Genomic DNA, 25028 nt, shown 5'->3' on the forward strand with positions numbered 1-25028 from the left:
CATAAATTTATAAAACTGCTCTTAAAATCTGATTTCTTGCCAGCACTGCTACCATTAGAAGGCCATTCCAGAGCCTCATTGCACTCAATCACAGAGAAAATTATTAGTTAAGGTGGAATATTTGGGAAAGAGAGGGGGGTCTGGGTGTTTTAGACAAACATACATGACTGCCATTCACTAACGTAAGACAGCCATACAAAAGGAAAATCCAGAGCAGCTGGCAAGCAATAGCTGCTTTCCAGATGAGCCCAGCATGGTCAGGGGACAGGGCCATATACCCCTTTGTCCTGTCAACAGAGGTGTTGAACTAGATTCCATTTATATCATAGCCATGACTACAGTACAACCAAGGGGAACCAGTATGACTAGTACTGCATTGGACTTCCTGTTTTTCTTGGTAGTATTGAACAGAGAATGGTCACTCTCCGGCGAAGGTGGGAGCGGCTGATACAAAGCAATGCCGAGAGAAAACAGAGGTTGTTCGATTCCCTACAGCTGCAGGTAAAAGGACTGATACTGCAGATTTGGTCAGGCATGCGTGAAGTAGTTTTACCCTTTGTCTTAATATGGGACAAATCTCAAACTGCTGAGCATTCCTACTGCAGCTCACTTTCTCTTTGGCTATGAGACAGAGAATATCCCTTTCCAGGGAGCAGGTGATGCATTGGTGAAAAATCTCACAAAGCCATAACCATAGCAAAATACCAAAACAAAAATGGAGATATTGAATGAAAGGTATCAACAGAATGTTTTGTCTACTGGATAAATTTATTCTGCTCATTACTTATTGTTGTTCTGGGTCTTAATAATTTGGCAAAGTTACTTACCGTAACTGTACTTTTGGTACCAAATTTAGCTTTCAGTGCTGAGATACGAAGTTATACTGGAGGATTGGACCACTTATGGTTAAAATAGTCTATCAACAATGCAAACCTTCACTGACAATTAAAAGCAACAGATTAGTAAATGTGGTAAAAAAGGGACTAAGATATTACCCTGAGGGCTTAAAAACTCATCAATGGTTCAAGATCATACCTCTTCAATTAAGAGTGTTGATTATGCAGAACAACTTTTATATGAAAATATATCACATTTCCTAACTCTTAGCAAAAAAAAATCAGGGCTTGATCCTAACAGCAAGGATGCACCGCAAACCCACACAGAATCAGAAGTTAAATCAATTTAATCCTGTTTGTTTCTGTAAGGAGTTTAATCGTGATGCTGCTGAGATTTTGATATGGATGGAAGAGAAGTACAAGATTGCATCAGATGAATCCTATCGTGATCCAACAAATGTTCTACGCAAACTGAAGTGGCATGAGGCTGCTGAGAAGGAAATGATGGCTAATGAGGAGCACTTTGCAACACTGATAAAGGTGAAGGCAGTTTTGGAGCTAAGTCTTGCATCTTGTCCCAAACTTCATAGATGCTGATCTGCTCAAAAAAATGATGTGCTGTGTTTCTCCAGAAGGGAAATCAACTGATCCAAGAGAACCATTATGCCGCAGTTTCCATCCAGGAGAAGATGTCAGAGCTTCAAAAGAAGTGGAAGAAATTGTATGGCAAGATGATAGAGCGAGGTGACAAGCTGAGACAAGCTGGGCAGCAAGAACAGCTCATGGAACTGCTGCAGGTCAGCAGGTGGTGGGCAACAGAGGGGAGGAATGGCCTAGGAGCCTGGTTCCTCTGTTGTGTGGGCCTCACAAAAAAGGACAGAATACCATTCAGATAAAAGTGTTTTTTAAGGTGTCCATTTTGTTTACAGTCTCAGGAGAGAAAACCCAACATAACGCTGACCAAGCTCACTCCAAAGCTATGAGCAGGATAACAGTGCCAGCACAGCACCAAGACGCAAAGCTGTTGAACTCAGGCTCAGCACTGCATCTGTGTGGCCATCCTGTATTGGGAAAACAATGAAAACTCTCTGCATGGGTCAATGCTGTGCAAACATAACTGCTTGCTGGGAGTCAGTTTGGGGGTTGGAGGCATGGCACTGTATTAAGTACATTGTCATCCAGGCAAATTGTATAAGAGGAATAATGTGCTGTGAAGCTGTTTCGATACCAGTATGTCATGGAACCGCTGTTGTAGCTACAATCTGAAGCCTTTGCAGATTGTTTGACTGTTTTGTATTATGTCACTGAAGATAGGTCAAAGGGACTGTTTTTAATGATGTGCTTTAGTGTCTCAGAGAGAAGAGTACTCCAAAATAGTGTGCAAAACAAATTATTCCCAGGAGATGCCTCTTAGAGACACCTGGCCATCATATTGCCAAGAAAGGACGTATGGATTTAAAAATTGTGTCCAGGAAGCTGTCATGGGAGGGGCTGAATGAAAGAAAATTATGTTGAAAGGTCAGTATGAGTGTGCCGTAATCTTTTGCTGGCAGGATGCCAAAAAGAAGATAGAGAAAATTGAGAAAGTTCTTCAGGAATCTGAGACAGGCCATGATCTGCGCTCCAGCCGTGATCTACTCAAGCAGCACAGACAGCTGGAAAATGAGACACGTGAGCTGGCAGAGAAGATGAACTCTATTGTATCTCATGCGAGGAAAATGGCCACCAATCACTTTGACTCCCAGAGGATTCTGGATGAAACACAGAAATATCTGAAAAGGTGAGGTGTCACTCTCTTTTTGTCTCCACCCCTTGTGACAAATAGCATTTTTTGTTCAACCTTCTAGAAAACGTCTTTTGGTTGATTAGGTTTAACCCATATTCAGGAATGATTTCTTCTCCCAGTTGTACCACAACTGTGCTTTGATCTGCACCTACACAGCTGCCTGTTGACCCACCTCAACCTTTATTACTGGACCTTGCTCCCTGCCTGCTGCACTCCTCCTCTAGGCCTTTGCTTATCCATAGGTCATTCACTGCTTTCTAAGAGGTGCAGTGATCCAGCATTCAATAGTGACTAGTTCCTTAAAACATCACAGGACAAGCCTAGAACTTCAAAAGTGTAAATCACTTTTCCTCTGCTTACGTTCAGTGTTATCGTATAAGTCTACTTGCCAAAAGTAGCCTTCCGGAGAAGGGATTCTTGTATGTGCAGCCAGCACTAACCATTGAAATTTAATTGCAAAGTGTCCACTGTTTTTAATCTTCACAGTGGTATCATAGCCTAATTTGCTTGGCAGAATCAGGATAAAGCTTTGTTTTAACATATTTAATGGATGACCCCTAGGTTTGAATCTTTGCAAGCACCTCTCGATGAGAGGCGTAAGTTGCTGGAAGCTGCAGTGGATCTCTATGAGTTCTACCATTATCATGACATGGAACTGAACTGGATTAATGAGCGATTGCCTATTGCCCATTCCACCAACTGTGGGAAGTCCTTGGATGTGGCTCAAAGCCTGTTGCAAAAACACAAGGTAACTCGTTTAATCAAGTGTATTATAGCATGTTGGCACATTGCATTTCACCTCAGCCGGCAAACCAGCACCTGCACAGTTGTCCTTTACCTTCAGGAAGGCCGTTGCAAGCAAAATGTATTGCCACACTTTCAATGAGTACATTCACTGCTTCCAGCACTAGCCCAGCTAAAATGGTTCCAGTGGATTGAGACAAGTCAGCAATGTGGTGATGATTTTCAGAGCAAACATGAAATTCCTGTGGGAACTGCAAAATTTCTCATATTTTGCAGTATTATTATTCTGAGAAATTTTGTAGCTCTTCCCATTAAAAGTGGGTGTACCTCACACTAAATAGAAAAAAAATGAGGTTTTTGCTTTGTGAGTTGATCTGGGTTGAATATTTTGACTGCTATATGCTCACCCTATTTTAGTTCTATGCTTACTGCTTCGTTACACATGCAGTCTTGAGGTATGTGCACGCTAGATTCTCTAGGAGAGCATATAACAGCCATTTAATGTTTATTCTAGTTCTGTACTGCTTGTAAAATGGTTTGAACAAGCGACAGTCAATATATTTATAAAGACAAGTTTACACTGATTTCTGGAGAGTTGGATTCCTTGTGGCAGTTCCTCACAGCCAGAGGGGCACCTCAGAGCTGCCCTGCACCACAGGCAACATTGGATTTTGCAGCACCTGGATTGCAAGTTCTATGAGAAAGGTTATAAGACCAGTGGGGAGGCTTCATGGAGCAGGAGTCTAATGATTTTCATGGTACTGTTGACAATGTCTCTCTTCCCATCATCCTCCAGCCCATTCATCTTCTGGGATATTTTATTCTCCCATCAGCACCTCAATACTCTTTTCTGAATCCCTCAGTTTTGTGTCTCATCCCTTGTCCTGCTCCATCTCCCAAACCTCCCTGGCTGCTGGGCAGGGGAAGGGGCAGGTGAATGGTAAGGAGAAGGGGTAGAACCAGGCCAGAGCACCAGACTGAGGACTCCGGTGAGTAACGCTGAGGGTGTAGGGAATGTAAGGGATGTCTGCTACCACCTTACAGACCCTTATCTCCTCCCTCAATGGTAGCACCAAGAACAGAGCGTTATACAAATGGGGCTGGGACCAGTGGCTGGGGCTGCAGCTGTTGTGGAAACAGACAGTCCTTATGCCCACTGGCTATACTCTACCCACCGTCACCAGCTGCCAGTTTTGTGTAGGACAAGGAGCATATAGAATTTCTTTGTCCTCACATACCCTTCCTTTATTCTTATATTTTCTTCTATCTCATTCCCAGGAACTGCAGGCAGAAGTGAATGCCCACAAACAGCAAGTGCAGCGGGTCCTGGATAAAGGAAAGACAATGATTGTAGGCCAGCACCCATCAGCTCAGAAAATAAGTGAGAAATGCCATGAGCTTGTGACTGCCTGGCAAGGCTTGGAGAAGGCCTGTGAGGAAAGGATGAAGCAGCTGCAGCACTCAGTTGGCTTCCAGGAGGTACAAATTACAGCAAAGTGCTTACCCAGTAGCTTCTTCAGACAAACAAGAGGACCAAAGTTTTAAAGTGAATAACAAAACAGCTTTGCTGGGACTGGTATTCACTTCAGTTGCCTGAGGCCAGACTGATGGGAATGGAGGGCTGGGTTGCGTAGCTGAATGCAGCCCCTACTCTAGAGCTGCTGCTCTAGAGGTTTGCCTTGGACTCCGTACCTATCCGTTATGGTTGTGTGTAGAACACACATTTCTCCTAGTAGTAGCTCCTTTCTCAATATCTTTATACAGCCTCAGGCTTTGACTGAAGTAATGCAATAGATCCTGAACTGGCCCTTCATATTGGAGAATTATGACAAGGAAATCAGAAGAGAAGGGATCGCTTGTGCCATCCAATCTTTGCCTGTTCCAGGCAACAAAATGATACTGAGAAACTGATAACACTCTTTCACTCTCAGAGTGAGTTAGGACTTTGGGCTTTATTATTTTCAACAGGATACTGGACCTTTATGTTTAGCCTGTTTAAAAAAAAAATTGCATACAAATATTTATCTCGATAATCCAAATTTTCTGTCATCAGTGGGTCATGTAGGAGTGCAGTTATTCAGATAACACATGCAGTTTTGTAGCCATAAACAGCATTTGCACAGACTTCACAGGCCCACCTAAAGTATGTTCCCTGGGGACTTCGCTTATCTGGCTCTTATTTCCTCCATCTATAAAAACAGCTGTCCATACTATAGGCTTTACGAAGCCTGATTTTTATAGGTGATTTGAACTTCTCAGGAAGGGGAAGGAGAAACATCACAATGCTATTATAAAGTTAGCCCCTACCCTTAGCGAATAAGGTAAAGGAAGAGTCAAGTAAGGATAGTGATGTGAAGAAAGAAAATTGAGACAACTTGAAACTTACTGCCAGAGCTTTGATGCCTGGAGAAGGCCTTAGTTATCCTACACTGAAGTCTTCCATCTGTGGCCTACTTCACCTTCGTATGATTTTACAGAACAACAGTGTGGAATAGTAGTTCTTGGAATTAAATATTCTTTATTTGTTATTTAATAAAATATCACTGTAAATCTTACAGTGCACCCTCCATTTAGAATTTATTAGGTCAAAAAAATGGCACAAGTATTTTGAAAGTTGAGGTAGAAACTAATTTGCTTTCTCTTTAACTGGTAGTTTTTAATGAATACTTCAGACCTGGAGGCTTGGATAGCAGAAAAACACCCACTTGTGACAAGCAAGGACTATGGTAAGGATGAAGATGGAACACTGAAACTCCTCAAGAAACATAAGGTATTTTTCTGCTTAAGTTCTGTACAGTGGCCTGATCTTCCGGTCTGTCTGCGGCTGTAAAATTTTCTATCTCATTGTACTTAACTGTCCAGCCATCTACAAGGTATTTCACATTGATGTACGTCTACATGTGAATGGACTGATAAAAGAGGTCAAAGCAGCTTACTAATATGGTTGGAAAAAATGTAGTTTGGAGAATGGTGAATATTCTCATCTTGTTTTTTTAAGGCCAAAACTGACTCTGATCTGATACCTGCTTTTCAGTCTCAACAGATGCATGCAGAAGCCTTATTTTTTTTCCTAGAATCAAAGATAGATAGAGTATTATTCCAGGAATACTTTTCTCTGCCTAATAATGGATCAGGAATTTCTAATTGTCTTTATTCACCTAACTTATTTGAATTTCTGTACACTTTTTTTCCAAAAAATTTTGCTAGAAAATGATCTAAAATTGATCAAGTCTTGGAAATGTCACATGCTTCCAGAAAGTTTTCCTCCTCTTTTAATGTCTCAATGGCTACACTATAGGCTGGTGCAAAAGTTCAAACAGTGGATATCTTGGACAACTGGCTTTCAATCCACTCTTTTCTCTGCCAGGCACTGGAGCATGAGATTGCTATTTACCAAAATTTGATGAAGGAACTGAGTGAAAGTGCCCAAACTCTTCCTCTTGTGGGCTCCATCCAGTATGTTGAGGTTGATGCGCCAAAGGAACAAGTTCATTCAAGACTCCAGGAGTTGCAGGAACTAGCAGCAGCAAGGTATAAACTAGAACTGCCCCTTGGATCCTAGGTTTGATTCAAAGCCCACTGAAGTCAATAAAGGATATATCCAGTTACCTCACTGGAATTTAGATCATATCCATTATCTTCTCTTTTTTCAATTGTACTTAGGAAATTGCTTGTTTCTGTATTAGAATTCTATGCACCTATGAGCTTTTCATTATTGCTAAGCAAGAACTCTACATTTTATTCAGGGATTTTTGCTACATATTAAGGATTTGAAGTCCCCAAATTTTCTTTTTACCCTTCATCATCCTCCTGTAAAATGACTTAAGATTCCGGATTCTGACTTGCTTTTGTAGTATTTGCTCTCAAAAGGAAAAAAAAATGTTTTTAAAATGTTTCCTTAATGTTGCTTGAAAATTATATAATTCATTACATAGCAGAAGGGACACAATTACTGTTACACTTATCTTTATGCCCAGTGGCTGTGCTAGTATAGGAAGGATTTTATTCTTGATTCATTTATTTTTCATTTCGCTTCCTTTCTGTTATTGTTACAGTAAAATGTTTACAACAGGACAGTTTGCTTGTACACAGGGTTTTTAAACACTTCTGGTTTCTTGTCAGGAAGGAACAAATGTCTGAACAGTTTAGGTTTTTCCTTCACAAAAATTTCACTCAGAAAAGGAATGGGTCTCTGCATGTAGAGTAACAAATAAATGAATCTGAATACTAGAATAATTAAGCCTAGAGGAAATGCTGGTATTTTACCTTTTGTTTTTATTCTTATTTACAATTAAAAAGTAAAAGCATCAATAGAAAATCCTGTGAATGAAAAGTTCAGAAAAAGAAATACTCAATCTAGAAATATCAAAACACTTGTGTGTGTTGAACACAGAAATGTGTGTTCATTCATGCTTAATGTTAACCTGGGTCTTATGGTGCCTTATTGGTGCCCTGGTTTGTACCTCTGATCTGCATTCTCCTTGGAGGGCTGGACTCTCTCAGCAGGCTACATCTCTTGTGATGAGCATTTGTGATTCAAACAGGGAAGCCAGGTTCATCTTTCCTGGAGTATTTGCGCAATGGTCAGGCAGTGTTAGCAGATGGAAAATTGGTATTTAGTTTACTGTGGAAGGCCTGTAACATGTCAGGCTGTATTATAAGATACTCTAGACGATGAGAAATATGCAGCACGTTGCAGCAATTTTGCTGAACAGGCAATATAAACAGAATTGCATAAAATGGCTTTCATAGCACTTGCCTTCCTGGTGCACCATCCTCAGTTAGAAAGATTTCCTTCTCATTTTCATAAGTACTACAATTATCATTAGAAAGACAGATCAGGACAGATCTGGAAAAAAATGAAGGATATTCTCATGGGAAGGAAAAAAACAAACAAACAAAAAATAAACAACAAAACAAACAAAAAAAAACACAAAAAAAAACCAACCCACAAAACCAGGGAGAGAGCTCAGCTAGGCACAGAGCTTTTCTGGGAAACTCAGCCAATGGGTCTGACCTGGCTGACAGCTGTCATCCTACAAACGTAATTTCCAATCTTGAGAAATAAAGTCAGCTCTTTCATTAACGAGTTTTGATGGTGAGAGGTTTTGGGAATTAATAGGAAGAAAGTTACTGATTGCCCCCATCTTATATTCCCTTGGTCTAATTGTATTGTCTTGTCTTCTTCCCCCAACAGAAGGAAGAAGCTGGATGAGACTCTTGTCTTGCACGAGTTTCTACGAGAATATGAAGATCTGCAATACTGGATCACTCAGCAGAAACAAACAGCCAGCTCTGAAGACTATGGAAATTATTACGAACATGTCTTGGTGAGTTTTTTGAGTAACAGATCGAAAATCAACCAAACTGTATGTAGTGAGAGTGTAAAAAGATTCTAAGGTTGTCCTTGAAAACTTATAAGAGAGAATAAGAAATAAATATAAATAACTGGGAGACAGGAAGAGAAAAGGGTGAAGAGTGGGTGGGAAGGATTGACTCGTTATGACAGGCAGGCAGCATTGCCTAACACTTACATCCTGTTACTATGGGGGCTGAGCTGCGTGAAACAACTGCATGCTAAAATGTCTATGCCTTCAGAGAGCAACTCCTTTCTATTTTTAGTAACCAGATATTTCAGTGTGGTGTCCATTAAGGATTTTTTTCATCACAGATGCTGATGTACGGACACCTACAGCTATACCTCTTCACACGGCACAGAAACTAATCTAATGTCAGCCCGTTAGAAATCAATAGCCATTCAGAATCCTCATTTTTATAATTTATTTCAAAATATCTTGTGTCCTAAGTCTTAAAATTGGACTACATTATTCAGTTATAGTACTGAATACGCATTTGCATTCATGAAGTGAAAACATATCATTTAATCATTGAAATTCATTGTACATTGAATGTTTGTTTCCATACCTGGTAATAATGTTTCTGCCTCCCATCTGCATCACAAACCTCATGTTTTGCTGATAGTTTATAGCTCCTCCTGGTCTTTGGAGGTAAAATCCAGTCATTCTCTGCAGTTTTTCCATCTCCAAATATGATGAGCTTATTACTTGTCTTTTGGCTGTGCTGTGATAGGTATGTTTGGGAAAAGAGAGCACTCAAAATGCATTTTTGCTATTGTTGTTTTCCCTTCAAAAGCAACTTTGTGCCAAATATGACACGTTCCAACACCAGTTGGAAGCAGCTGGGAAAAGAGTTGTGGCTTGCCAGCAGCTGGCAGACAACTTGCTGAACTGTGGGCATTCCGAGTCCCGGGAAATTCGTCAGAAGCAGAAAGAGCTAAGGTAGGAGACTTGTGTTAGCTCTATAATGCTTTGTCCTTTCAATTCACTCTCGAGGAGGAAGTGAGAAGGAATTAGAAAAGGAGAAGGCATGTCCTCCCAATTGTCTAATTGCAAAATATGTGGTTTGCTCACTGATACAGAGCTGCTGACATGCCTCATTTAAAAATAGATTACTATAATGCAGACATTATCTGCTTGCTGATTTGGCTTCCTGTAGCTTGCATCAGAGGTGCTTTACAAGTAAAGGATGAGTGAACTTCCTTTGCCCTTTGAAACAGGATCACCTAACTGAAAGGCTAGGAGTTTAGTTGCTTCTTTATTGCTTCCGATTTTCGAGTTCGAATCCCATGACTCTGCAGAACAACGTTAATATGTTCTGAGTTTTTTGTGTCTGGCATCAGTCCAAACTGTCCCAAAAGAGAAGCCTTGAAGGAATAGTAGGGTCTGACTCAGTACTTCAAGACCTGCATATAAAACCTGAAAAGCATATTGGAGAGGGGCACCCTTTTATAAGGACCATCTATTTAAGTGCCTGCAGCAGACAGGAGGACATGGACAGAATAGGATGAGAGACATGCTGCCCCTCAGAGAATCACTCCAACAGAATTTAATGGCAGGAATGAAAAAGTAAGAGGAGGTCTTGTTTTCAGTCTTTCTTCAGACTGTTAATCTCCTCTACTCCTAGTTTGAATGTTTTACATGGTTCTTTTCCCCATACTCCCTTGTAGGAATTCCTGGGAGGAGCTGTTGGAAATTACCAGATTACGAGGTGAGCGGCTGAGAGATGCTGAGGCGATTCACAAATGTTACCAAGATCTGACAGATGCTCTGGCCCATATTGAGGTAAAAAATAATGGGAAAGTCTCATATAATGAGAACTTCATTTCAGCTTAATTTGTGGAGTATTCTTATGATTCTCAATGTGCTTACTGCTGACTTCTAAAAAAAATCTCAGTAAGAAACCTGTGTGATTACTCAAAGTGTTTAAAAAAAAAAAATCCTGGATAATCCTTAGACGCCTGACCGGTCACCTTATGAAACCAGGTGCAGCTAGAATTGCTGATCTGTGGGATAAGCCGAGAAGACCAGGGCTTGAACCAAGTTGTTTCACAGTGCAATGCATATAGTAATGTTGTTTGCAGTCATCGGGCCTGACTAAGAAACTGTTTACTGCGTCACTGTGCTGCTTCTTTGTACACCACTGCAGCGTTATGTGCTGAAGAAAGAACTGTCTTCTGAAAAAGGCATTTGTCTGGATTACAGTGACCATTAGCCTGGAAGGTTGTCAGGTAATCATGTGACCTGATGTGAAAAGCTGGGCCAAAAATCTTTTCCTCTCGTTTCAGTGCCCAGTACTGGCAATAATTTCAAACAGTCTCAGTATAAAAACTGGGGGTAGAAGTCCAAATAAAAGTCTTCAGGCTTCTGTTTTATCTGAACATCCTGAAGAATTTCATGGAGAAACCACATCCTTGCTGTAATGAGTGGTGTGCTTTCCCTAATGCAGATGTGTACAAGAGGCAGCGACCCAACAGAGCTTCCACCGTTTGCAAGGCAACAGGGCTTTGTTAGGTTACATGTGGTAGATATTCTACTTGCTTGAGCTGGCAGAGGCTGCCTTATTCAACTATGTTATTCCTGTTTTCTTTCCCTGTTGTGAATGGAAAATCAAACCTCATAATATTTCACTGTATACTAGATGGGGTTTTCAGAACCTGGTGCATATTTAACTTCAATGATGAAGTAGTTAATTCTGCGGCAGTGACAAGTGATAGTTCAGAAACACTTCACAGACCAGCTGTTGGTTTATCCCCATGCTGAGTTTGGCCCAGGCAACCAATATATCCAATACTCACTTCCAATACACACAACCAATACTTCCAATACACACTTCTTGCATCACATCTTGTTAATAAGCTTTACTATTGAGTGGGAGAGCAATTCAGTCATCTTGCCCATCCCTTCCTGTGTACCCTGGTCAGATGTCTACCAGGGAAAGCCATTTCTCATAGGAACATAGTACTAGAAGATCTTGCTTAAGTCACCAACTCCAGTGCCATCATATCATAGGCAACTACAACATGCATCTCCTTTTACAGCACCTTACCAAGATGCGTTGTTGGTACCCCAAACCAGCCTGTGAATCTGTTACAGAAATGCACTTCTCCAATGGTTAGAAATGTTCTTCTAATTTTCACCTAAATTGACCTGGAGCAAGTTTCTAATAATTTTATTCTAGCAACAGTGTTATCCTCCAGCTGAAGTGCCTTTTCTTTTTGCTTGCTGTGTTCCCAGTGCGTGGCTGTGTAACAACTAAATCCCCTCAGAACCTTTGTTGAGCTAAATAAATGTTTAAGTCTCCTTTTATGTGATGGTTTCTCCATTTCTCTCATCTTTACAGTAACCTTTCTTTGCATATATGCTATTTTTTAACTCATCTTTCCTGAGCATATGTCACTAAATTTTTATCCAAAGATGGTTCACAGATAGACCACCTGTATCCCAAAGAATGGCCTGAAACTGTTGGTTGTTAATGCTACTTTAAGAATTCACTATATGTCACTGCAGTAGTTATTCAAGACTGATTCCCAACTCAAAGCCTGTAAGACATTCTCCTGTATTGTCTGATCAAGGAAAGTTGGGTCCAGTTGGGTAGTTTAATCACTAAGATACTTACAAATGAGTTACTAGGACAGACGTACTTCTCTTCCAGCTTCCTTTTACCTATCATAGTTGAGTAGCCCAGGACGTCCTTAACTGTGCAGAATGAGTTGCACTACACAAAATGACTAAAGTAGGCTTGTAGTGTGTTTTGCTTGGAAGTAGAAAGTAACAAAGCTTTCTGTGATTTCTTCCTTCTAGGAGAAGTCCAAAAGTATTCCAGATGATGTTGCTAAGGACATGAGAGGTGTGCAAACCCAGCTCCGGAACCATGTGGCCCTGGAGCATGAGCTCTCTGGGAATGAGCAGCAGGTAATGAAAGTCATTTGTGGTCTTTAATGTGTAGCCAAAATTCAAGTTTCCAAGACAATCATAGTAATAATTTGGTATTGTGAACCAAATTATTACAGGATCTCTGTGAGAGCCTGGAAAACTCTAAGGATCTTCCTTAGTCTTCTGCTTTTTTAATATGTTCAAGGTTTGATGGCAATGATCAAGTAGGTCATTTAAAACATTACAAATAAGGGACATATTATAATGAGCGCTGACTATTGAAGTGATTCACAGGGATATTTTTGATTACTGTTTGAAATGTATGATTATGCCAGGCTTTATGATGTGTTTACTGCCGCCTTCAAATTGTTCCAGGTGATTACAAGGAAAAATCCAGAATCTGTTCTATGTGCAGAGAAACTGAATATTCATCGAACACAAAATGCATTGATTAACTATAGAGAATTATAGAAGAAAGGATGGGGCAGCAGTCTGGAATTTTCAACAAGTTTAGAGGGGTAGAATTGGACTGTGAAAAAGAAGGATAGGGCTCAGTATACAAACTTGTGAAAAGTTTCAGCTCATGAGAACAGCTGTTGTTTAGCAAGCTTCCCTGTATATAGGAGATTTGCTTAGCATCACTAGACCAATAAAACTAGTATGAGTTTTCTCTTCATCCCTTTGTTTAGTAAATGTAATGGTATAGTTAACACAACATGTGTTAACTGAAGCAGTTATCCCAGTATCACTTATCAGTGGCCTCATATCTTGGCCTTGTGGCAGATAACACTAGAATTGATCCCACCAGCTGCTTGTTACTTTTAAAGGTAAAAGAGCATGAGATACGCATGAAGAGAATGTAGTCATAGTTAATCTATATGGTCACTGGGGAAAACAAGGTATGGTTAGGTATTATTTGCGTTACTCATGTAATAAATGGTATAGCAAAAAGGAGAAACAAAATCTGCCTGCCTATTTGAAAAAACACCGTTGTGATAAGCCTTAGCAAACACTGGATGTCACTGTTATTCCATAGAACTGAAATTAGGAAAGCTTTTGTTTAGCATGAGAAAAGTTAGGTCAGAAAATGTTGCTTAAATTGTAGTTTCATGTACAATTAACATAGCCCTTATCATAACCTTTCTGATATTGTCTGGATCTCTATGACTCTCTCTTTCCTACCCTCTTCTTTCGTCCCTGTGTATAGCTGCAGGAGCTGATCCAATCTGCAGATCATGTACTGACCCATTGCTCAAAGAAGCAGGTGGAAGATCTGAAAGCAAAGCAGCAGGCAATAGTCACCAACTGGAAGGCCCTGAAGGCTAAAGTGGAACTGCGCAAGAAACTTCTGGAACAAGCATACAAGCTTTACCAGTTTCAGGCACATGTAAGTTCTTCTGCCTTCTGTCCATTGGTACACAGGGGAAAGCTGCTTTCAGTGTGTGTGAATCATAGGTGTACTTCCAAGCTGCAGAGGTTGATGTAAAAGGCTGCAGGTGCTATCTGTGTTATTAATCAAGTATTTAAGTGCTTGTAGCTATTAGAAAGGTGTTAGAGGATAAGGATCTTTTACCTTGTCTAGGAAGGGAAGCTTGTATCCAACTGTGCATGGATTAATTGATAGTTGTCAGAAACGGTCAACACTTCGCAGCAGTAGCAGTAGTCTTTTCAAAGACTCTGCAATTCCCACTGAGTAAGAGTGATAAAAATAGCTGTTAGATTCCCATTTATAATGGCTAAAATTTTGTTCCCTCTCTCTCAGGGCATGCAATAACCCTCAGTTAACTTACTTCATGGAATGTATCAAATACAACTCACTGGTCTTTGCAGTAACCTTTCAAGTTGCTTAAACACAGTGACATGCATATATCAGCGTAATATCATCATCTGCAATGCACAGAAGTTTTCTCTCCTCAGTAGGTCACTGAGCTATGATTTGCCACAGAATGCTTTGCAAATGACAGTAGTATCAGTGAAGGCACTTGAGCTACACCACTGCAAATTAGTAGATTATTGCTGGAAGTACTGCATTAGCAGGTACTAAAACAGCAAGGGTGCCTCCTTTTATCATGAAGGACGTTGCTAATGTAGATTTCTAGAATACCTTTACATTCTTCATATTCTTGAACTGTTCCAGGTGTAACTTCAGTGTCAATTAAAGGTACCTTTGGTAGTTCACATTCTGTTTCCATGTTTGCTGGGAAGCAGAGAATATCCAGGGTATGCTTACCTGGAAAAAACCTTCCCACAAGTTTGTCTTAAGGTTGTGAGGTGGGATCAAGACCACAATAGAGTGTACATGATGCTTTTGTGTTAGCATGAGAGGCTTCTGCACATTAGGCTAATCCGCTTTAAGTCTCTTCAAAGTGTTCAAACCAACATTGCCTGTCATATTTCATCAAAAAATATATTGTACAGTTAGACATAAAGGATGTTTATGGCACTTTGGTTTTTTGAAGGTTTGGTTGGTTTGGTTTTTAACTGTTAAGAATCCATTATCTTGTGCAGAACTGTTGATGGGGAAATAAAATGAATTAGAATTTGACTTAAGGAAAATTAGAGTGGCTCTACCAATGTAGGTGAAAGGTTCATTTGTCCACTATCTTTCTGACAGTGATCTAGGGATGATAGTAAGAACAAGGCAAACTTCTTCTAGTATGTATTCTTCTAACATATATTAGATTCTGGAAGTCTTCAGCCTGGGGGAATCTTCATCAGGACATGAATCTTGATGGATTTATCCATTAAAACATAGTCACTCAGAGTTCACTTTGTTATTGATTTGTTTCATAACTTATGAAATTCGTAAATTTAGTCATTGACTTCAGATAGAAAATGCCCTGTTGGTGAGGGTGCTTCTTTCTTTTTATTGCTGGAACCATACAAAATAACTTTGCTCTGAATTTTGTCTGAAATCTGTGATGCATCCTGTGATCTGAATGGCAAATCTATTGCCCATTTCTTATTCTGGCAGTGTGTCCTTTCATCTGCATTGGTAAATTTACAAGCAATGAACACCTTAAAAATATAGAGATCTGTCAGTGCTTAATAGAGAAGGCTACACAGTCATTAATGCGCTTTCTTAACATCATAAAACAAAATGACAAAGCCAGGTGACTGTATTCTCAGTGACATGCCTAGATGGGATTATGCCTCAGGCATCTCCCTGTCTCTTTGGTGTCAGTCTGCTGGCAAGAAGTATTCCTGATCCTCTCAATTTTCACCTCCTTTCCTGACAATAATTCCTGAAGGAGTAAAGAGCTGGTTCCGCAAATTTGGTAAGCTCGTCTTTCTGCCCAGATGGGACAAGGCAGGGTTATACAGCCATGTCTAACAATTGTAAGAATCTCAGTAGCTCTAGGGTTGTTCTGCTTTGCTGCAGAACATCCCCCAAATTGCTGAGCGAAAAGAGGCAACTTTGCTCCCTTTCGTCTTTCAGCCAAGATGCCCACAAACTTAATGTTAGTCACAGCTGAAAAAAGTGTACTTTTTTCATCAGTATTGTTCATATGCAGTCCATGGGCCTTTTTAATTATGAAATAGTACACAGATTCAGAAGTGAAATAAAAACAAATTAGCCTTTCCATAAAATGAGAATTCTGCACAATCATCTAGTGTATCTCCTTGCATCTCATCAAGTACAATTTTAGTCTGATTAAATAGCAGAGCTGGCCCTAACTGACAACACACCATAACAGCAGAGGGCTCCAAATCTTCCAAGAAGCTCTGTCAAGGAAGAGGAATTTAGGCATAGACTCAAAGTATTTCTGAATGGTTTGAAGTTCTTGTTCTGAAGTTTGTGCTAGGATCTGTGTGGTCTCAGTCAGGCTCTGCTTAGGAGTTTCCTGCAGACTGATGCCTAGTCTATCCTTAAATGTTGCTGGCAGTAGCAGTCCAATTACCTCTTATTGGCTCTTGACTTGTTCCATTGCATTAAATGAGATCCTGAGATTTATGGATTTTCTCCTAATGCTTAGCTTAATATCTCAGGGAGTCTTAGACATTTGCAGTGCCAAGTGCAATGTCAGTGTCTACAGTGACATCCAGCAGTGTGTGATTTAGTTTTGCAAATCAAAATGACGTCAACACGTGTGCACTATATGGGCCCCTTTAAAAAGTCCTTTTAAAGAGTCATTTAGTAGCTGTGTTCACTGGCTTTCAGAAAAGAGTATCTTGGCTTTAAAGCCTAAACTCTTGGGACCCCAAATTGGTCATTTGCAACTTCGTGGTGCTTTTCTGAAAATATTTTTTCCTGGCTGAATTGTTCACCAGCCAGCTTTGAGCTGTACAAAATTTTGATGATAGGGATAAAAATCCATGGGTAAAACAGAACAGGCAAGAAGCTATTTCCATTACATAGATTCCTTGAGTGGAAAAGTCAGCAACCATTCACAAGAGAAAATTTCTAGTTCTCTGCAGTAAAAGAGCATTTTTTCTTCAGCACTTACATAACAGTCTTAAAATACACTTAAAAACTAAAAGACCATTTACCACCTCAGAATTGAATCGACTAATCCAAACACAATTAAACTATAACAAAACTTAATTAATCATCCCATACAATCCCCAGTACAGTCCCTTGCAGTCCTATTTTTTATCAAATGACACATAAGAGCACTACACGTATTACAGATTCAAATGAGATGCCTAAAGTAAGTGGACTGGTGAAGGTGCAGAATCAAGTGCAGAGAAAGACACACAGAAAATGTCAAATTATTTTTACTTGCACAAGTTTCTTTAGTCATAATCAGAAATAATTCTGAGATTTGTTTAAAAATTTTCTTGCTTATAATTGCCTCAGCTGAATGCTTCAGATATTTTAAGATATTGTAAATATGTTTATTGGTTCCTTAGATTTTGAAAGTAAACTAGCATTACATCCTTGTTCCTTCCAGAATTGTGTTTCTGTGCCAATCTCAGTCATATAGTCCCACAAACCAGGAGCTGAATCTGCATACCTGATATGCTTAAGCAATTTTTTTCTGACCTGTGATTTGGCTTTTTTCCACCTCTATTAGAGTAAGCTCATTTGTTCTTCACCTGAAAATTCTCACTGTCATCTTAGAATATATGTACAACTTAAGTTTTGAATAGACTTATATTAGCCAAACCTAAGTCACAGAAAAACAGGGTGATACTGTTTTATCCTCTGTGAAGGAATAACACCAGAAAACACTTAAAGAATGGACTAAAGGGCAATAAACAATATCATGTTGTCATTGATGTGATACGACAGAGTTTGGTTATAATTATGATATTACAAAACATGTATGATTTAACACAGTATGTAGAAATTCCTGCAGTCATGTTATTCACCCCTGTAAAGTTCATAGAAGTACTCTAAGCCCTAATGAAATATTTTCTTTCTTACTTGTGATTTTATTACCTGTTATTCACTTAAAGTTGAACAAGTCAGCCTATGATTTTCCTGTCTGATAACCCAAGCTTGAGCTCTAGCTTCAACTTTCACATTTTCTTGGGTTCCAGGTATGGGACTATTTCTCATGGACAGCAGAAATAATAAGGGAAATGAGAGCCAAAGAGACTATTCGCGACATATCTACTAGCAGCCTGAGACTTACCCAGCATCAACAACTACTGACAGAGATTGAAGCACGCGAAGAGAAGTATAATCATGTTGTACAGCTAGGACAGTCACTCTTGCAAGATGAGGAAATGGGATCAAAAGAGGTAATTGAAACTCATTTGAGTTCAGTCACACACATTCAGCTACTCAATACCAGTGTAACTATTGTTCTATACCATATTGCGCTGTAAGCATACAAATGCATGTGTACACTCACGCATATCCATATGCATGACCTACATTTGCCTCATTGTTTTACCTAGCTTGGGCACAAAAACATCTGTTCCATTTCCTACCTCAGTCGTAGATGAGTGCTGGCATCTCCTGAGGGCCCGCTGCAGCAAAGCTGGGCTCATTGGAGAAGTTCGCTATGTTCTGAGCAATGGAGATAATTCTACCCACTTCCCAAACTGGGTTTTCACACAAATACTGTGTTTCACATTACAGTGCTATATCCATACCAGACTAGGATGGACGAAAACGTGTCAACCAAAGAACGAAAACGCTCAAACATATGAGGGAATTTAAAGATTAATTGAAACATTTTCTGTATTAATGAATTATGCTGGTATATTTAATTCCCCAGAAATGAAAGATGGAAATGAAAATGTCAGTTTACTCAAGACAAATAGCTTCTAAGATTCTCACAGCGTTATTTCTTTTCCAGTACCTACTAGTTTACTTCTCCCCTGACAATTCGTTACTGTGTCTCTTAAGTATCTTCAGAAAATTGCAGAGTTCGTGCAAATTACTCTCCCATCTGACCAAGCTATTTCCTGAAAATTTGTTGAATATTGCAATGTATTACTATAGTAACTATCTTCCTGACTGTAAAGTCCTTTGCCTGTAGAAAAATGTAGGAAAAATCATTTATAAAAGGCCTGTGGATATACAGAGTTTGGAAGGTGAAATTACATGAAGTGTAACATTGAGGCATGTATTCACTGATTAGGAGAATATGCTATGTTGATAACTTAAGTATCTGTCCTATCCCAATTTTAAGTGCTACCATTATTAATTGCACCATTATGACTAAACATAATGGAGAATTAGGATTTGAATTCTAGAAGGTGCACTTGAGAAACACTTACCTACCTTTGCTCTTGGCTTGAACTGCTATATACGCTGTAAGAGGTGCTCCTCCATTCCTGAAATGAGGCACCTCTGATTATCTCTCTGCCCAAATATAAGTGCTAGAACTCGTTTTACTTTTTTTTGTTTGATAATTTTGTTGCAATTTAAGGGGCTTATCCACTACCCTACTTAATCCTTTCTCCTCCCACCTTACCCTGCTCCATGGGGTATAAAGACCAACATGAATTTTTCATTGGAAATTGTGTTCAGATTCAGCAGAAGCTACAGGCTCTGTTGGAAGAGAAGGAAAATGTATACAATGAATGGAAACAGAAGAAGGAGTGGCTGGAGAAAATACACCAAGAACAAATGTTCTACAAGGATTGGGATCACCTGGACATGCTCCTGAATTCACAGGAGGTACGTGAATTATGAACTTGAAATAAGCAATTGAACTCTTGAAGCATTTGAACTCTTCCAAACTAAAAGGGGCACTACTGTTCACCTACAACTTGAAATCCTTGAGTCTGTGTATAGACAAGACACTCTTTTTATTGTTATTATTTGCATTGTGGTATCACTTGGAGACTGTAGCAGTGTACAAGACCCCTGCTTTCTTTTGGGGCTTAGGTGCGGAACCAGAAACAAAAAGATGATCCTTGCCTGAAAGATAATTCATTGCAAATAAACATAAGAGCTAACAGATGAGAGCCACAACAGAAGAGGGAGACAACGGTCCAGTATTAGTCAGCTTAACAAACAGATCGTGGCATACCAATTGCTTAACCACTGGCAAATTGTTTTGTAGGCTTCAGAGAGAAGGGAAATTGTAAAGAGGGTTTGAAGGGAGGACAGGGAGATTCCTTTGCAGGTGTTGCTGGAAACCTCACCCCAGGCTGAGGGTTAGTGCTGGGGAAATGCAACTAGTGGAAAATGAATGTTGGCAGTGTGAATTAATCCAGGAAATGGAATTGACTTCTCAGTTCTGCAAGGGAGTTGATAGCAGTGTGGAGAACAACTATGAAAGGATTTGATTGTAAGGGATATTAGTTTCTGTTTGATGCAGTAGAGAAAGACGAGCTAGTGAAAAAAGCCCTCTCATGAAAAGAGAGGGCTAATACAGTTAATGCAAAGAGACAGAAGGTTGTTCTTATTATCATCATTTTGCAGCTCTTGAAATAGATTTTTTTTTCACCAATATTAAATTATATTTTGTCTTTCTTGCATTTTCCTGGATTCATGGAACTGTTTAAAAAGGTTCCAGCTTGAGGCCTGACATCTGCTATTACAAAACCTAGTGCAGAATTCAGAAGTCTTTTCCAGTCACTCTGTGCAAATTCATGGATTGATAGATTGCTGTAATTGTGCTGAGACTTGGCATGCAAACCACATTGATGGGTTGAAGGTTGCCAAACAGAAGGGTTGAAGCAAAGCTGAAGGAGATTGTACCTCTGGATCATTTCTTATGAAGGAAAAATAATTCTTAATTTCCAAGACCACTGGCAGCATAATATAATGGCTCTCGGTTTGTGCTAAGCTCTTGTTTTCCACCAGTGCTTTGCCACTGGCACTAAATCTTTTGGAACACTGTCCTTGAGCTGTGCCATGCAGTGATACTTAACCCTTTGGGACACATGGGCTTGAAGCCTTCTGCTCCTCACTCCTTGAAGGAAATGCATATCTTCATAATTTCCTACAATTAGACACCCTTGGCAAGTATGGCCTGCTTTCTGAGTTTGTGCTGAAACATGAAACCAAGAGAGTTTCACCTAGGTTCAGGTTTCTGGAGTAAAATATTACATAGTTCTGCCCATTTTATTTGTTGCTTAATTAGCAAATGGCACAATTTGCATTGTATCTATCTCAAGTCCCTACCAAGCAGTGATACATTATTGCTAAGCTCCTGCATGGGGACCATCATCAGGGAAAATGTAAACTCTACAAAATTTTGGCCACTGTATTCTTTGTCTTTTCATGAAATGGAGATCAGCCAACATGCAGAGGCACTGTGACTATGGCATCTGCTTTGCTGTATATACCTCAGAGGTAAATACATACGAAGCTATAACGAGTTAGTGTTTCTTTTTGCCCCTCAGTCATGAGTCCTGGTTGCAAAAGACTATATTACTCTTATATGAAAGGGGTTGCACGTGGCAATTTCCGTATGCCCCCAGCACATTGTGTACAGGTAAACTGTACTTCACATTACTTCTTTATTCAGATGAATTTACCATTGCCATATGCTGTGAGGTAGACTGCCACAAAAGGGATGGGTGTTCATCATAGACTGGGTAAATTATTTTGGTAGGATCAACGACAGTGCCTGCCTCTGCCACAAGTTTCTTCAGCCAAGGCAAAGCCTGAGAATCAAGGCTGTGACCCTGAGGACCACGAAGAGCGGTTCTGTTATCAGAACCTTTCTCTTGTGGCATTTTCTCTATGAACTTGTAAGGAGTCTGGTACTCAGTTGTTCTCACTCTAAGTGTTCAGAAGGTGGAACAATAAAGTGTGGATACTTGGCTGGCCCTCGCAGCATCCCTTCGCACAGATGGTATTTTATGGTCAGGGAGAATGACAAGAAAATAAGCAGAGGGGTGTAATGACAAGCTGGTCTCGTCCATGTAAGTATAGAGAATGAGGGAGCCACAGTCATCGTATGCTCTTGTGTTACTTCCACCTCCCTCTGCATCTGATTTTTTTTTTTAAAAAAGAGCACTCAAGTTGAAAAGAAGACTCTAGCTATGGAAAGAAGATTCATAAACATTTGTTTCTCATTTTTGCTTATATTTAATCCTCAGAAGATTACAACTGATTGAAAAACTGTTGCTTTTGTAAGAGGTCTGTGCCTATAAAGAATTAGAATTGCATGCTCACAGAGTTACTGTTATAAAATGGAAAAGTAGGTCACCATGGTGTGACCTTATTGAAAAATGTCTCTGATATTGTAGTCAATGACCAAGTATCTACCTGCAATCTACCAGGGAAATTACAGAACGCCATGGATTTCTAAATTGGTTATCTGGATATCAGTGTCAGCCATATGTCTCCTCCTTCACTGACACAGTCCCTACCATCACTGAGCTACCATAATGCCTAGAAAAGACTGTTATGGATTAGTGCTCCAATTTAATCCAGGAAACGTGTAAGTATTGTTAGGTGGGAAGAAGAGAGACCGATTTTGTTCATATCCAGAGATGCAAACAAACAGATCCTCGATGAGCTGTGAGCATTCAGGATGAGTTTCAACTCTCACTACTCCGGATGCACCAATCAGGCCGACACTGTGAACAGCTTTCCTTTCAAGAATTACTAGCTTTCCTCCAACATGATGACTCACTCCTGTGTTGTCCATTCTTGTCATCTTGGTATTAACCCACAGCTGACACTAAGCAAAAGTACACGAAGAAAAGGAAGCTGCCCAGGAACACCAGCCTGCCTCAGAGCTGAAGAGTATTGATGAAAGCACATCTCAGCTGTACTTCACAATTTCCACTGCTATCTGCTCATTTTAAACCATATTTTGCTGTCTTTAAGTCAATTCTACTGATCTGAGACCTGGCAATGTTGGCTATCACCTCAGGGTCCAGAGCAGTGTCAGTCCACAGTGAGTATAAGTACAGAGTGATGCAGGTTTAGGCTATTATGCTGCTGAGAAGACAGAGACTCCATGTGTTTACACACAAAATAACCTGTATCTTTGAAGAATTTATGGAATAAAATCAATAAAGAAAGCAAATCATTGCAAGAAGAGGCTGATATGCTGCTGTTCATGGAAGAACAGGAAGGAATTTACCTTCTACTTGTGGTGTATGATTGCACGGACTCTCACATAAGCATGCACAGAATCCTTTATTGTTACAATACTGGAGCCTTTATCATAACAGGGCAGTCCCACTGCCTCTCTCTCCATTGCACCGCTCCTCTGTCTCTCTCCATTGCCTCTCTTATATCTTCCTTCCGGCAACGATCACATGTCTGCTCATAACTCCCTTCACCTGTTTTGGCTCTTGAATCAGCTGGTGCTCATTAGGCCACCTCTTCTGCTTTATTCAATTCTTCTTTGGCTTCCACACCTCAGGGTGACTGCAAGCAGCATCCCTAGCTGAGAGCTTTTTCATTTTGATGTTTACAGTTTCCTTACAGAAGGGACAACTAAGCCAGGTGTTCAGGTCTTTTCTCAGGCGTATGTACGCGTCTACTAGTTCTCAGCGCACAGGCCAAAGTCCTATCTATTCTTGGCCAAAACTCCCAATTCCACAATTCTTCTCCACATCTCCCCTTTTTTTTATTCTCAATTGCAAGCTGAAAAAGCAACAACTCAACAGCTTCAGGAGACTCTATTTGACATTGTCTAGTAGTTTGTAATCGATCCAAGAATCGCACATAGGGCTCTTGCGTCCCTTGCCGGATCATAGTGAATGATAATACTTGCTTGCCAAAATCCAACACTCATCTTAACACTTTCATAACCAAATCAGCCACCTGTGTAAGCACTTCACAAGGCAAGGCAGCTTGTGCAGCAGGTGACATCCAATTCCCTTCACCTAACAGTTCATAGGGTAGTTGCAAATTGTCCATTATATTCACAAGAACGAGTTCACAATAGTCAGAAAACCACACAGAATACTGCACCGCTAACAAAACAGGGCATAGTATAGACTTCCAATCTAAAGGAGTCATCGTATATGATTCCCCTATTGCTTGCAATAAGTTTATAGTAAATGAAGCCTGTAACCCATACTCCTTTATCAATTTGCTTACCTCCTTAATCACCTCATATGGTAAATGAGCATACTCTAGCACTCTGCCAGGTCAATAAATTACAGGCATTGCATGGAGAAGCATTACATTCCCTCACATCTGATTTATCCATCCCCCCAGATGACAAAGCAGATTTGAAAGTGTTTTTTTTTTTTTTGATCAGAGTTGGCCAGAATACTTTCCACAAAAAAGAAACAGAAAGTTTGGTAGCATTCAGAAAATTGAAGTGAATCATCTTCAAAACAACAGTTTTTCAACAATGTGTAAACTTACAAATATTAATCTTAATTTAACACTTCTAATACAAAGACAAACTTAAGACTTCTAATACAAAGACCTATTTCCTTTTTAGCCAGACAAATATTAATCTTAACTTACTAAACCTATCTTCTTTTATCATATAACGTTACAGTCTACAGAAATTATTTACACTACAACACAAAGATCAATTCTACATGACAAAACAGCATACAAACTTAACACTTCTAATACAAGGCTTAACTTACTAAACTTATTTTCTTTTATACAAACTTACAAATATTAATCTCAACTTACTAAACCTATTTTCTTTTATAGATTTTATACAAACTTAACACTTTAATACAAAGACCTTTCCTGTTCTCCATCACACAGTTCACCTTCCTCTAGAACATCAGACTCTAACCAAAAAATAACAACAATGTCAAGGAAGATCAAGTGTTAGATTTAGGATCACTCTACATCACTGAAACAGAACACAAAAAAATACAGACATATCTCATCGCAACTGAGGGGGGAAGTGGTTTCCTGTATGCAGGGCTCTTTTAGCTTTTTAGAACAGAAGCAATGGTGTAGTCATTCTTTATTTTTTTTTTTACCATACCTAAAGGCTGATATGTGTGGGGGGTGCAAATCCCTGCAGCAGATTTTCTTGGGGGGAAGGGGGGAACGAGTGGTGCTGGTTTCACAATGGAAGACCGAAAAAGTGTCTTTAGTCTCTGTCACTGTAAAATTTCATCTGCCGTTGG

At 39.7% G+C, this 25028-nt stretch overlaps 1 protein-coding gene across 1 annotated transcript in view; it reads left to right on the forward strand.

Annotated features, from left to right (window-relative positions):
- Positions 1-25028, forward strand: part of LOC142076550 (spectrin beta chain, non-erythrocytic 5-like) — a gene marked incomplete at its 3' end in the record, with an annotated part of 83344 nt that overhangs the window by 23574 nt on the left and 34742 nt on the right. Inside the window, exons 19-33 of the mRNA XM_075138848.1 lie at positions 402-501; positions 1206-1376; positions 1469-1633; positions 2390-2616; positions 3184-3370; positions 4645-4845; positions 6020-6136; positions 6734-6897; positions 8564-8696; positions 9520-9665; positions 10394-10508; positions 12528-12638; positions 13807-13986; positions 18087-18290; positions 19531-19680. Of these exons, the coding sequence (XP_074994949.1) occupies positions 402-501; positions 1206-1376; positions 1469-1633; positions 2390-2616; positions 3184-3370; positions 4645-4845; positions 6020-6136; positions 6734-6897; positions 8564-8696; positions 9520-9665; positions 10394-10508; positions 12528-12638; positions 13807-13986; positions 18087-18290; positions 19531-19680 (2371 nt within the window). The remainder of the gene's footprint in view (positions 1-401; positions 502-1205; positions 1377-1468; positions 1634-2389; positions 2617-3183; positions 3371-4644; positions 4846-6019; positions 6137-6733; positions 6898-8563; positions 8697-9519; positions 9666-10393; positions 10509-12527; positions 12639-13806; positions 13987-18086; positions 18291-19530; positions 19681-25028) is intronic.

This window comes from Calonectris borealis, unplaced genomic scaffold, assembly GCF_964195595.1.
Source record: "Calonectris borealis unplaced genomic scaffold, bCalBor7.hap1.2 HAP1_SCAFFOLD_61, whole genome shotgun sequence".
In the NCBI taxonomy this organism is placed as follows: domain Eukaryota; kingdom Metazoa; phylum Chordata; class Aves; order Procellariiformes; family Procellariidae; genus Calonectris; species Calonectris borealis.